Source organism: Euphorbia lathyris, chromosome 3 (assembly GCF_963576675.1).
Source record: "Euphorbia lathyris chromosome 3, ddEupLath1.1, whole genome shotgun sequence".
NCBI lineage: Eukaryota > Viridiplantae > Streptophyta > Magnoliopsida > Malpighiales > Euphorbiaceae > Euphorbia > Euphorbia lathyris.
This window is the reverse complement of record NC_088912.1, coordinates 87,205,952-87,221,427: the sequence shown is the minus strand read 5'-3', so window position 1 is coordinate 87,221,427 and position 15,476 is coordinate 87,205,952. Positions and strand designations below refer to the sequence as shown.

The 15,476-nt window shown below is 32.7% G+C and overlaps 1 protein-coding gene across 1 annotated transcript; it reads right to left on the bottom strand.

The window, feature by feature from the left end:
- Positions 1-4,828: 4,828 nt before the first annotated feature.
- LOC136222756 (uncharacterized) lies at positions 4,829-6,666 on the bottom strand. The gene is made up of 2 exons (XM_066010487.1): positions 6,071-6,666; positions 4,829-5,240 (listed from the first exon to the last, which is right to left on the bottom strand). The coding sequence occupies exons 1-2, from the start codon at positions 6,664-6,666 to the stop codon at positions 4,829-4,831; spliced, it is 1,008 nt and encodes a 335-aa protein (XP_065866559.1).
- Positions 6,667-15,476: the final 8,810 nt, after the last annotated feature.

Below are 15,476 nucleotides of genomic sequence, written 5' to 3'. Positions count from 1 at the left end.
GAGAAGGTAGAGAGAAAATTAAGGACAAAAATACTTCTATACCTCAGTTTAAAAGAAAAATTTATCAGTTTTGGTAACTGCAACAAATAAAAGTACTGTTTTCGAAAAAAAAACCTGAAGGACCGTTTTTTTTAAAACGTGAAACCATATAGTTTTATTTTATTTTATTTAAAAACCTGAAGGACCACATGTTTTTTCTATCTTAGATATTAGTTTTTATGGTTTTTTTTTAAGAGGATGAGTTCGAACACAAGACTTGTTATCCGAGATATACTTAAGTAAGCTAATTATGGGTCAACCTTTAGAGAATAGGTTAAATGCACCATTGTTTAGTGAACTTACATGGCTGTTTCAAAATGGTCATTCAAACTTTAATTTGTCTAAAAAAAATCCCACAACTTTGAGTTTTGTCATTAGAAAACATCGAAATGATGACATAGGTGACAATTCAGCACGAGTCAATTTAGATTTCTAACCGAAACGAGATATGACATCCACATATGCGCCACTTGGCTATCACGTGTTGGTTATTTTTATGAAGAAAAAACAAAATTTAGTTTTTTTTTTCATAAAAATAACCAACAAGTGGCTGACACGTTTCGTTTTGGCCAGAGATCTGAGTTGATTCAAATTGATATGTCACCCATGTCTTTTAACCAGTGAAATCTACGGAGTGACCTAATTAAGACAAAACTCAAAATTGAATGATTTTATTGAGACAAATTGAAGTTGAATGACCATTTTGAAACAACCATATAATACCCGTAACAAAAATCTCGTTTGTTTTACTGAATTTTGAAGGAAGAGCACATGTAGTCTCTCTATCTATAGAGACCTGATTCGTGTACAAAAGCAGGAAATGGTCCCAAATTTTATCTTTTATGGTCCATATGAAAAGCAAACAAACATGTAGCATCAATGTCCCAATAGTAACAGTGACAATCCCTACATCAAATTAACTGTTTCTTTCACTGTCTATCATAATACCTTCCTTACATCTTTTAATTCAGACTTCAATAAACTTTGGTCCCTTTATCAGATAATAATAATACCCCTTATTTGTAGGGTACCTTCCATTAATATACATATTTATTCTCACTATTCAACATCATTTCACAAAATTACTCAATTTTGCATTTATCAATTTTATTGAAAAAGACAAGAGAGAGAATGAGTAATTAAGCACATTTTACAAATGGGAAAAATAGAATCCTAAATATTAATAATTTGACCTTCAACCTCAATTCATACATGCAGATGCAGCCAAAGGGAATTAGATCCAAATTGGGCAATTTATCAATTTATTATCCTTCTAATTTTTCTTATTTTATTTATACTCTCTTTTCTGTGTCTTAATTTCTGATTTAAAAGTCTCTCAAAAAACAAATAAAAATAAAAATCTGATCTAAAAGTCAAATGAAAATATGAAATGCTCAATCAGCTTGAATCTACATCAGATGCGAATTCTACTTCTCAAAATTAAGTCCACGTTTCTCACACTATAAGCAAAAATAAAGATTAAAATCATTTTTTTTTTAATTTGCTGTTTTTAATTTTCGTATTTTTTTAAGTTATAAATCAAGAACTAGCACAAGCTGCAATTTCCAAACGTTCGGAAAACCCCAACAACAACCCCAAAAGCAACGGATATTAGAATATTCTCAAAAAGCATTCTTTATACTTAGATCAATATCATCTTTCGGATCAGGAAAACTCACAGAAATCGTCCAATATGAAGTAGAAAATATTCTCTAAAGATATGAGAGGTACTTTCTGGTCGCGTGGATTGATATCCACTGTCCGTCCCAATATCCGTACGGTGAAGGAATGAGAGACTTTGGATCAAAGGAGGCGGTTACGCAAAGGACAACAGGTACGTGACAGAGTGCACCACTTGACGCCATAACGGCTCGAAGGCGTTAGGCCCAATGGAACGATGACACATGGCAATGCGCTGCCTGACGCCATAACAGCTCCAAGGCTTTAGGCCCAGTGGAACGATAACACCTGGCAGCACACTTGCTATATTGTAGGGTGCACTGCCTGACGTCATGGCAGTCTGAAGGTAGCAGAGCCAACCAAAGACCGACACATACCAAGTGAGTCAGGGCACACTTCCAGGATTACAACAGTTGCCCCTGGTAGCTACTATATATATATATAAGGTGAGCAATCCATAAGAGGCATGTGAACATCATAGTTACCAATGTTCCTATTGTCTTCATCATTTCTTCAACTTTCGCTAACTTAAGTATCAAAGAGGGTTCATCGGATGTCGTCCCCTCTCTGACCAGATGTTACTTCCACTTCAGGTTGCTCAAGGAGGTTTTAGAAGACTGCATATATTGCACGACATCATTTGGTGCGGTGATCGTGGATCAACATGCCTTCCTAGTGAGTAATGTTTCTAGTTACTGACTTGGCTCAAGAAGCAACGATCAGTCGACCTACAAGACCTATAATCCAAGAAGAAGGGGTGGTAGAATCTCAACCGGATTCTCGAAAGGTTACTCACGACCAACGCCAATATGAGCCTATGGACCCCCAACATCAGTGGTTCCTCGATGAGATTAGTAGACAGTTCAGCTACAACCGCAGTTAGGTTCAGCGGGAATATGGGTAGTATCAGGGCGGAACACACAACATAAATGGCTGAAATGAAAGAAAAATCGTGAATGGCAGAAAAGGCCACTTCCAAAGAGACTTCTCTCGATGCCTAGTGGCCGAATGTAAGCTCAGCCGAAGGGAAGTATGTTCATAGGCTTTATTGAGTCTGGCCCCCAAATGTTAGCTTCGAAATACGGCCAAAGCCCATTTGTAGCCTATTCACTGAAGCCCTATTCAAATAATGATGTATCAAAAAGCATGTATTTGTAGGCATCCCAGACATTCGAAACGATGGAAGTGCTACATTGACCAACATTATATGAGGCTAATGATGAGGTTCAAAGCTTGAACAGTCTTGGCCAATCCTAAAATGAGAGATAAATGTTCGATTGGCACCTGGATTACATGTACAGATGGAAAAGGAATAAGTTCATGTGTTCAACTACCTCACACTAACGCCAAAGCGTGGTTTCACGCGCCTCATCAAATCCCCGGAAGTAAGAATGACAACATTTAAGTTCCTAAAAAAGCCCATTAAGCAAACTAGCCAAAATTCGTTCTTCAAACAAAGGTCAAACCTAAAGAGCTTGGACATGGACTATGGGGATATATGATACCCTAGGAAATATTCCTAGAAAACATTCTTACACGTAGATCAAAGTCACCTTTCAAATTATGAACACTCATAGGAACTGCCCGATCTGAAGTAAGGAATATTCCCTAAATATGCAAACGGTACCTTCTAGCCACGTGGATTGATATCCACCGTTCATCACAATATCTGTACGGTGAAGGAAGGAGAGTCTTTGGATCAAAGGAGGCGGTTAAGCAAAAGGACAGTGGGTACGTGATATAGTGCAACACTTGACGACATAACAGTCTGAAGCCTTAGATCTAATGGAACGATGACACCTGGCAGCGCGCTTGCTATATGATAGGGTACACCACCTGACGTCATGGCAGTCTAAAGGTGGCAGAGCCAATCAAAGACCGACATGTGTCCAGTGCATCATTAGGGTACACTTTCAGGATTACGGTAGTTATCCATGGTAGCTATTATATATAGATAAGATGAGCAATTTACAAGAGATATGTAAACATCATAATTATCAACATCCCAATTACTCTAATATAGAAATCCAGCGTTGAACTCCACCTCTGAACATCACTTATAGTAGTGTCACACTTAGCAAGAACATGTGATACACATTTGCCTTCCATGTATATACGAGAGACAATAAAATTCAATGAAGAAATAAGTTACAAACAGTATATTCTAATCTTGATGGACTTCTCAAGGAACAATTAAAGTTTTTCACTTGAAAAGATTAACAATATAAGCATAATTGATTTCAAGCCAAAGAATGTGCGATCCTTTCTTCTAAAAACCTAAATAATACCATGAATTGCTACTTTTAGTTCAACCACATACACATAAGCATTAGATAACGATAAAAAATAAACAATCCACATATAAAAGCATGTTGCATTCCTAAATACCCCTCAAATAAGTACGTCTAAGACACCCTTATGCATATGCATCAACATTAGTTTTAATCTATCCCGAGAGTGGATGATACCAAATGGCGGAAACCAATTTGGAAGCTCTCGCTAACCGTGCTCTCTATTTAGCCTACTTTATCTTCATTTTTCTCCACTCTATCTTTAAATATAGAGTTGCTACAGTAAAACTTCTCCAACCATCTACTCTATTTTACATGCTCTTTAAATATTTATTATTATTATATTCATTTTTCGCATAGCATTTATATTCTTTATATTATTAATCAAAATATATCCATTTATTAAATTTTATCATGTTTTATAATTTAATATTTTTATTTTAAACTAAATAATTAAATGATAATTATTAAAGTCAATAATTAATAATTCAATTAATTATTATTATTATTAATTTGAAATATATTTTTATACTATTGAAAAAAATATAAGATTTAACATGAACAAAGAAATACATTAAAAAAATTAAAACATTTCAATAACACTAAAGAGAATTTACATTAAAAAACTAAAACATTTCAAAAACACTAAGGAAAGTACATTAAACAAACTAAAATATTTCAAAAACAATAAACATTACAACACTAATGAAAAAACAAAGAAATAATTATATCGAATTGCCACGAAACTTCCATAAATGCTCCACCAAAGCATTTCGAAGTTCAAAATGTGCAGTTTTGTCCTTCATTTTCTTATGTCGTTAAAAGAAGTTACGAAAATAGGCCTCCTCATCATGCATATTTTCAACTGTTGGTGTTGGAGCAACAACTGAATCCATGACTGGTGCACTCAAATCACGTTCATCTTCAATAATCATATTATGCAGAATAATACATGTTTTCATAATATCATGGAGGACTTGTTTACGACAGTAGCGTACCGACCCTGCAATAATGAAAAATCGGCTTTGTAACACTCCAAATGCACGTTCAACATCTTTTCTACAGGCTTCCTGCTTCAAAGCAAAATACATTTTCTTTTGATCTCGAGGCTCACGAATTGTTTGAACAAGTGCGGACCATTTCGGATATATTCCATCAGCCAAATAATAGCCTATGTTGTGTTCTTTGCTTTCAATAACATAATTAGCAGGAGGAGTTATACCATTAGCCAGATTAGAAAACAAATGAGATGAACCTAATACATTGATATCATTGTTGCTTCCCAGCATACCAATGTACGCATGCCAGATCCATAGATCGTAATCAGCTACTGCTTCTAGAATTATAGTTGGTTTTCCAGAACGCCCTACAAATAGACTTGAGCATGGATTGGGCTCGGGTCGGACCTGTCGGACTTTTAATAAAGCCTGGCGAGCCCAAGCCTAGCTTAGCCCGTAAGAAATTTAGTCGAGCTCAGACTGGACTAGGGCCTAAGATATGAATCCCAAGCCCGTCCGTCCAAGCCCATCTATATATTAAAAAAAATACAATTAAATTTAAAATATCATACAAAAAAAATACAATTAAATTTAAAATGTGACACCAAAAAGGAATTAAACCAAAAAAATATTGTATGCTTAATTGAATCCTAAAAAACATACTGTATGCTCAATTAAACCAAAAATATATAATAAATTTATAGTTTATATAAATATATATATTGGACTAAGTACGGATCTGATCAACTTATATTTATATTATATTTTATATATATATATATATATATATATATATATATATATATATATATATCGGGTTGGGCCATTGTAAAATTTATAAAGTCCAAGCCCGCTCAGTTTTTGGTGGGCTTATACGGGCTTGGGCCGAACCGGGCCTGATAATATTTTCATGTGTCCAAGCCCGGCTAAATGGGCATGGGCCTGGACGGATCGGGCGGGCTCGTCGGCCTATGCTCAGGTTTACCTACAAATTGTCCGGTCCAAGCTGTTGGGCAGTTTTTCCATTTCCAGTGCATACAATCCAAGCTCCCCAACATTCCTGGAAAACCACGTTGTTCACCAATATAGAGTAGCCTATCATTGGCATTTGGTTCTCTTAAATACTGATCTGAGAAAATCTCTACAATAGCACGACAGAATCGCTTCACACTTTCAACTGCGGTAGACTCACCTATTTTGATATATTCATCCGTCACATCAGCCGGTACACTATATGCCAGGATTCGGAAAACATCAGTTGCTTTTTGCATCGTCGACAATCCAAGTCTGCCAGTAGGATCACGTCGTTGTTGGAAGTAGCCATCATGATCCTTCACTGCATTAATGACACGAAGGAAAAGGCTACGAGACATTCGAAATCGACGACGAAAATATTCCTCATTGAATACTGGCTCCTCATTAAAATAATCCATATGAAGTTTGCGATCTGTAACTTCACGATTACGATAGATCACTCTATGTCTAGGTAGAGATCCTACATGAATTGATTGACTACTTGCACTATCCATACAAAGCTCTAGTAGCTTGTTATGATTTTGCATTAATTGACATACACCTCGTGTAACAATAAGGCTAAGATTATACATCGATAAATCATTAGAAGAATCATCAGAATCATCAAGATAATTGATATTCATACTTAGAAGAGTATAGATGTATTGAAATGAGATAAAAAAAAAAAAAGTTGAAGGTGTAGATATAGATGTATTGAAATGAGATAAGTTTTCCATTTAAATAGTGGTTGTATAGAAGATGTGGATGCATTGAGACTAATCCAATGGATAAAAATGGCGCAGAGATTTATTCTTGTGTTGGTTATGTAGATGATGTATGTCATAATGTTGATTGTGACAATACATATAGATATGTGTAATAAAATAGAAAATTAAACAAATGGATCCAAATTTTTATTATGAAATTTGAATGAGATTGATCCAAATTCTTAAAACAAATTTTAATAAACTAATTAAAAAACATGAGTTTCATTACACTAATTACATGATTTTTAATAGAAATTTTAATGAAATTGAAAGTGTAGAAGTAGTATAATATAAATTTTATTAAATTGAAAGTATAGATATGTGAAGATGAAATATTTTTCCAAATCCTTAAAGTGATTTATTCTTGTCTTTGTAATTGGTGTATGTCATAAAAGTGATTGTGACAACACATATGGAGATGTGTATGTGATAATGGTGATTGTGACAACATATGTAGAGATTTGTGATAAAATATATGGTGTTGATGCATTGAGATTATGTGCTTTTTTCCAAGAGAATGATCCAAATATGATTTTTTTTATTATTATTATGAATGAGAATGAGATTTTTTTTACAATGAGAATGATCCAAATATGAATATTTTTAGAATGAGTTTCATTGCAAAAAATTTAAATTGAAAGTATAAATATGTGAAGATGAAATATTTTTTTCAAATTCTTAAAGTGATTTATTCTTGTCTTTGTAAAGGGTGTATGTCTTACACGTGATTGTGACAACACATATGAAGATTTGTTCTTGTCTTGGTTATGTAGATGGTGTATGTGATAATGGTGATTGTGACAACACATATAGAGATTTGTGATAAAATAGAGGGTGTGGATGCATTGAGACTAATCCAATGGATGAAAATGATGCAAACTCCTTTATAAACTTTCTTTCCTCTGATGTCTTAGGTAAGTTTTAGCTATAAGACATAGTGAAGAGAGGAACCTTCTTAGCACCGAAGTCCTATTACTTAGATACAGACGAAGGCGCCGATGTACTCAAGCACAAAAGAATAGTTTCATTTCATTAATCCCACACTTTTTATTTCTTATTCTCCTCTATTTCACTCAAAACATGACTTCTAATCGCAAAAATTCATACTCTAAGATAGAAGATATAATCTTGACTGAAGCTTATATAGAAATAACTCAAGATCCTATTTCAGGAAACCAGCAAAAACTCGAAGTTTATTGGGAAAGAATTGGGGAGATATTCCAACAAAAATGCAATAGGGGCATCAAACGTACCATAAGATCACTTCAGTGCAGAATGAGTCTGGTTACATTAGAGGTTAAGAAGCTGAAAGGTTGCATTAAACAAGTTGAACTTCTCAATCCTTATGGGGCATCAGACTTGGATATCGTCAGTATTTCTATTACTTTTTATTATTATATATCATTGTTAAAATATTACATCTTCTTTAATTGTCTTTTAATTTTATTGCAGGTTGAGCGTGCAAAAGAATTAGTCGCTCAAGATAACAATGACAAGAGTTTCAAATTTGATCATGTGTGGAATATGTTAAAGCATTTTGAAAAATTTGTAGATAATGAACCAGTTCGAAAACATAAGGTTGCGAAGAAGCACTCTGAATCGTATGTTTCATCAGGATCTGAGAATCTGCTTTCTGAAACCCCCGAGCCGGAATCTCTTGGTTTATCTTCTTTTTCATTAAACTTGAACGATAATTTTTCTGTTGGAAACTCTTCTGAATGGCCTATTGGGATTAAAAAAAGCTAAGTTGAAAATGAAAAGTAATTCAAACATTAGTGACGTTAAAAATATTATAAAAGATGATCATGCTGAAATCATTAAGTTATTAAAATGCATAATGGAAGTGGAGAAAGAGAAACTTCAACTTCAAAAGAAAAGGTTTGACTTACGGGAACGTCGTTTAACCATGCAAGAAAATAGTATATTGATGCAAGATCCAAATTCAATCTCGGATCCACTTTTACGTGCTCAACTTCTACAAAGTAAAAATGATATTTATGTAAGAAGATTGACAGCAACGCAAGATACTCAATCACAACCACCACCTACCTTAGCTGATTTCGAATTTTTCGGGGTTTTCAATAATTTTGGTGGAAATGGAAATGATTTAGGACCTTATTGAGTAGTATGCTATTTTCTGTCTTTGTTGTTTTTCTAGTTTGTTTTCGTTTTTTCTAATTCGTGTAATGTTTTTATAATCCGTGTAACGTTTTTCTAATTCATGTAACGTTTTTATAATTCGTGTAATATTTATAATTCGTGTAATGTTTTATTATTTGTGTAATGTTTAAATGTTTTTATAATTCGTGTAATATTTTATGTTTTTATAATTATAATTAAATATTTAAATATACAACACAATAAAAAAATCAAATAACACTACAATTAAAAATTAAATAACACGAATAATCAAATTTAAAAAAATAATCAGATGTTATCACCCGTTACCAGTAAATTTGTCTCCCAATTATAGAACCAAATGTCCGAAGCCCAAAATAAATGTCATATTTAGAATCCTCAAAATATTGCATTGGACTAAGAAAAGAGAAAAGAAGTTAAATGCTGTAGTACATATAATTAAATCAGACATTTTTTTTTTTTTTTAGATGGTCTTTTACTGTAGTTGTATTTTAGACAAAATTTGAAATAATTTATGAAATAAGATAATTTAAAATGAGTCCAGTTTTTGTTAGCAATTTGGTCTTTTGTTAGCATTAACAAAACTGAGAACTATATTGAAATTTTATCAAGTCATTAACTTAGGGGAAATTTGTCCAATAAAAAACTAAATGATATGCTGTGAAATTATGCATATTCCAATTATATAATTTTTACATATTATCAATTGTTTTTTTTATATAATTACATGATTGCATCAATCAAAATCAGAAACATGTGGCTGAATATATTTATTTTTAATTCTAAAATCAAGATATTTGTGATACGATTCCACGCATCAATTGTTGCTTAACCAATTAATTAAATGATTAACCAAAAAAAATTAATTAAATGATTAATAATGTAATGATTAAGACTCTGATTATAACTTTTAACAACCTCCAAAATCAATGTATTTCACTCATTTTTCATAATAATGTACACTACGTGTTATAATCAATGTTATCAAATTCAGATAGGGTCCGACTAAGAACCGGCAAGGAGTCCGATCGGAGCTTCACTGATCCGATGGAGGTTTATAAAAATTTCAGAAAGTTGGTTATAATAATTATATTTAACAAATTATTATGAAAAGGATAATTATGTTTATCAAATTAACTCTGTCCAAGATTTGAGTCCAAAAAAAACTCTGTCCGAGATATGTGGTTTGCCCTGACTATGGGAATGGATAGACCTACCTTTACATAAACTTTTTAATCCAAAACTTTTTTTTTTAACTCTGTTTGATTAAAATTCACAAAAAATGGAAATTTGAGCGTTAGAGGTGATTCAGATTGAAGTAATTTATTGTACATGTAATACAATAATGTATATAATAGTTTAGTATAATTAATAAAATTTAGGACTGAAGAGACCTCTTCTCCCCTAATTTGTTTTTGTTACAAAAATAAAATAAAATTCACTATATAGTATCCAATAGTTATAGAATATTTTCGAAAACTATTGAATTTATTTCTATTATAATTTAGTAGTTATAAATTTATTTGAATTGAAATTCAAATAAATTTTAAAATCCTACCCATCAAGTAAACCACAGTCACAATCAATATCAATCCAAGCTTTGTTTAATTTCATTCATCTTCAGCAAGAGACATGGAAGAGAATATAAGATATGTAATAAAAACCATTTTGTTTAAATTTTTCGTTTAAATGGTTTCTTGGCATGTCATCAGTCTTTTAGATCAAGTTGGTCGATGATTCGAATCTTGACAACTTTCATTTCTTAAAAAAAAAATTCAATAGATAATATAAGTTGTGTTGTACACGCTTCAAACCGAGCGGATATTCACGTGTGGAAATTATGAATCTCCAAGCTAGTATCCAATTTTATAGGACTCAATTTGCTCTTCATAGAAATACCTCAAAAGTTCTGGTTTCCTTATAAGTTAATAAAAGGTTGATACGGATCCGTGAGGATAACGTTGATTTTGATCTTAAATCAACAAAGAAATAACTTGTAACTAGAAGGAATGAATTCCATCAATGTTGAAAACCCTGCTTCCACTAGGAATATATGTTTGATTGATCAAAGTTAATAATCCTTATAAAATAGGTCTAATACACAAATAACTCCTTGAACTTATCCAAATATTGCAACTGTTCCCTCCACCTTTCAATTGTAACAACTTACCCCTTAAACTTGTCTATATATATATAGGGTAAATTACACCCATGGCCACTGAACTTTACCCATTTTCACATTATGGCCACTGAACTTCATTTCTTCCCAGTATGGCCATTGAACTTTACACTTTTTAATACCGGCGGCCACGCAATTTTAACTAACTTATCAAAATGACCGTTAACAATCGTTAATGACCTCAAAATGAAAATATTCAAGAATTGAAGTTGTTCAGAATGACATTTATCATGAACCCACATTTTTTATTTTCAAAATTCACATTTTTGGAGCTTTCTCTCTCTAAAAATTCACTTTCTCTCTAAAAATTCACTTTCTCTCTCCTAACCAAACAACACCTAAATGACCTCAAAACAAAAAAAATCAAGAATTAAAGTTCATTAGAATATTATTAACGCTTTGGATTTTTTATTTTTAGCCGCCAATGATCATTTTGAGGCGTTGAGTGGTCACTGGTGTTAAAAAGTGTAAAATTCAGTGGCCATACCAGGAAGAAATGAAGTTCAGTGGCCATAATGTGAAAATGGATAAAGTTCAGTGGCCATGGGTGTAATTTTTGTCATTTCTTCTTCGTTGTCAACCAAAAAGAACTTTCTGGATGATATCACCACACGATTTCCAGAATTTGTGGTATACCATATACTAGCTTCCAAAGGCAAAAGATAAAGAAATATATAATATATGCATGTCTTCTATTTTATGTCCAATTTCTAGTCAACCATATGTAAGTTGACATGCTACACTTAAAAAAAAAAAAGATCAAATTAAAAAGAAAAAAGATTTTCACATTTTATTTCTAAAGCAGAAAAAAGAAGAAAAGGGTTATTTTGGAGAGTAATGTAATATATATATATATACCAAAATGATGTGGGAATATAAAAGCTTTTAATTAGCACTTGATTAAGAATCAAAAGGGTTAGTGTTGGACACGTAAGGTCTGAGTAGACTGCCATGTCATTACTATTTTTAAATTATTGCAAATGTCACCTCTTTCACACTTTCCATTATTATTATTCATTCTTTTTCAATTTTACTTAATCGTGGGTTTCAAGTTGGTTTGTTTGACCTAATCAAATTGACTACTCCCTACAAATTATTCACATATACATTAATATTTATGAAACACAAATAAAAATTTGGCATATAACTCATAAATACAGTTAAACCTTAATAAATGAATATTCGATAAAGTAATAACCTCGATTATATAATAAATTCTTCCGGTCCTGACTTGGACCAATGGACTAAAGTAATAACCTCGCTAAATGCATTAAGTAATAAAAAATATTTAAATCCTTAAGGGCCCAATGAAAATATAAAGTAATAATTATTAAATTACACAATCAACTAGAAGTCATTTCTTCTGAAAAAATACATCTATAGTTGATTGTTTTTTCTTTCCACCTAAACCAAAATGAACACCATTCTTAACTTTTTGTAGTGCAAACACAACTTCTGGTATATTTTGCTCATGTTGTAACAAGTAGTTGTTTAAGGTGACCATTGGCCTCTTTTAACGATACATTGCGACAACACAACTATCATCTGGCTCTGAATCATTTCCATCATCATTGTTCATTATTGATGGGATAATTTCTTCGTCTGTAAACGATTCCATAACTGCATCATTCTCGCTAGAATAGTTCAAAAGATATTCGACATCCATCACATTTCTATAGCATAAATTAGAAATGACATCACTTAATCCTTGGATATCTTCATCTAATTGACTAACTTCTGGTTCATGAACATTAGCATCTTCTGAACGAATCTTGCAATTATTTGATTGATTTGTAATTATGCTAATGTGATAATTACAAATCAATCAAATAATATATTTCCTAAACAAGATAATTACATATCTAATGAATATTTATCGATAAAAGAATAATTTATTAATTTATTGATAAATGAATAATTTATTTATTTATCGATAAATAAATAATCTCGCTTAATGAATATATTTTTTCGGTCTCAAAGATATGCATTTATACAGGTTTTACTGTACTTGTTTCAGTACACTGAAATCAAAGTAATTACTATTATAACATAATGAAGTATAAGATGATTAATTATATGACAATTAATATAATAGATGATTTAGATGGAGAAAAACAACGAGAGTATATGGTGTATTTATAAATATAAGAAAGATAGTGTTACCAAAATAAATAAATAAATAAGAAAGATAAGCTTTTTATATTAGTAGACTTTTGAAATTAGAAAATTGACACATTTGTATCACAAATATTCTAAACTATTTCTCATTTTGTAGATTTTTTAAAATACTTTCAGAATTGGAGTACTATTGGTTCAATCCATCTATTAAAAAAAAGTTTTTTCTCGCTAATTAAACAATTTTTTCTCAGCTTCAATGCAACTAACGAATAAGAAATTTGTTTCCTCCTCGTCACTATCCGATGAATGAGAACGAATTGTATTTGGTGGAAGCACAAATTTTTTTTTTTTATAATTACGTTAAATATAATTATAACTAAATAATTATTACCATAATAATTTATTGATATTTATAATTAAATAATTTCTTATATATCCTCATTGATAGATTGCACAAAAAAATTGGAAATTGGGGTTTCCGATTTTTATCTCAGGCCGACAAGAAGGTGTTGCTGAAATCAGTTGCCCAAGTATTACCTACCTTCTGTATGAGTAAGTTTCTTTTACCTTTATCTATTTGTGCGAGCTTCAAAAACTGATGAACTCTTTTTGGTGGGGATTGAAAACTGATGGGAAAAAGGGTATTCACTGGTTTGATTGGACTAAATTATGTCACTCTAAGGATGTAGGAGGTATGAGTTTTAAAGATTTACATGTATTTAACCTGGCATTATTAGGTAAACAAGGGTGGAAGTTGATTAGTTGTCCAAATACTTTAATGGGTAGAATTTTTAAAGCTAAATATTTTCCAAATGAGGATCTACTTCTCTCTAAATTGGGCAATAATCCTATATGATTTGGAGAAGTATTTGGAGTGGACTGGGCATACTTAAATAAAGGGATTAGATGGAAGGTGAGGGATGGTAGGTCTATTAGGGTATGGGAGGACCCGTGGGTGCCTAAATTAGATGATTTTCGCATAAACTCTTTTATGGTCCCTGATATGCAGGATTTAAGAGTAACTGATTTGTTGTTAGAGAATAGAATGCGATGGGATATGAATAAATTGCATGGGTGTTTTAGTGAACCTGAAGTGGCTGCAATTTGTGATATTATTTTACCATTCAGTGTCAATGAGGATGTCAGAGTATGACATTGGTCAAATGATGGATTTTACAATGTGAGATCCGGATATCTTACATGGATGGAGATGGAGGAGGGAGGTTTGGAGAATGAGGGATGGATGAAGCTTTGAAAATTGGATATCCCCCTCCAAGCTCAAACTTTTTATTTGGGGGGTGTGTTCGGGTTGCTTACCCACTCGGACTAGGCTGGCCCAACGACGAGTTCTAGTCACTCTTGAATGCCTAGTATGTGTGGAAGCGGATGAAACGGATAACCATTTATTTGCGGAATATTGTTTTGCAGGGGACTTATGGCAGGTTGCTGGACTTGTCTCTCCATATGTTGGCGGGCTAACTTTTGCGCAATGGCTAATGCAGGAATTGTGTACAGCGATTTCAGACAAATGGGCTCAGATCTGCTGCGGGTTAAAGACAATATGGGAACATCGAAACAGAGTTTTATGGCAAATGGAGTGGTGGCCGACAGACACAAGCTGGCGACTCGTGTTCGATGATTTCCGGGACTGGAAGGCTTACTAGCGTGGTTCAGTCAGCAAGACTATACCTTCGGCTCTAGATGTCCAGAAGTGGGGTTCGCCATCTGCCGGCTTTGCCAAATGCAACACCGACGCCGCCTTATTTGCTGACTGCGGGATTAGAGCCGTGGTTAGGGACACCTCGGGCACATTTCTATTCAGCAATGGCAGCTTCATTGTGGGGACTGAAGATCCAAAGGTAGTAGAAGTACTAGCTGTAAGAACAAGTTTGATTTGGCTAGCTAACCAAAATTATACACATGTTGAGTTTGAGTCTAATGTCAAATTAGTTATTAACGCGATGCAAGAGAGATAACTCGGAGTTTGGCTCAATTATTCATGACTGCAGAGTCATCCTTAGCTCCAATCTTAACTTTAAATTATGCTTTATAATTTGTTTAGCGAATAGGGCTGCACATTTGGTAGCTAGACAGATCTATTCTAATGCTAATGATTTTTTGTCTATTGTAATACCGACTTGGCTGTCAGATGTTATTTTTGAAGATACTAATGCTATTTTATGAAGTTCGATTTGGGTTAAAAAAATAATTTCTTATATATTACTTCAATTATAATTAATAGTGCCTAATA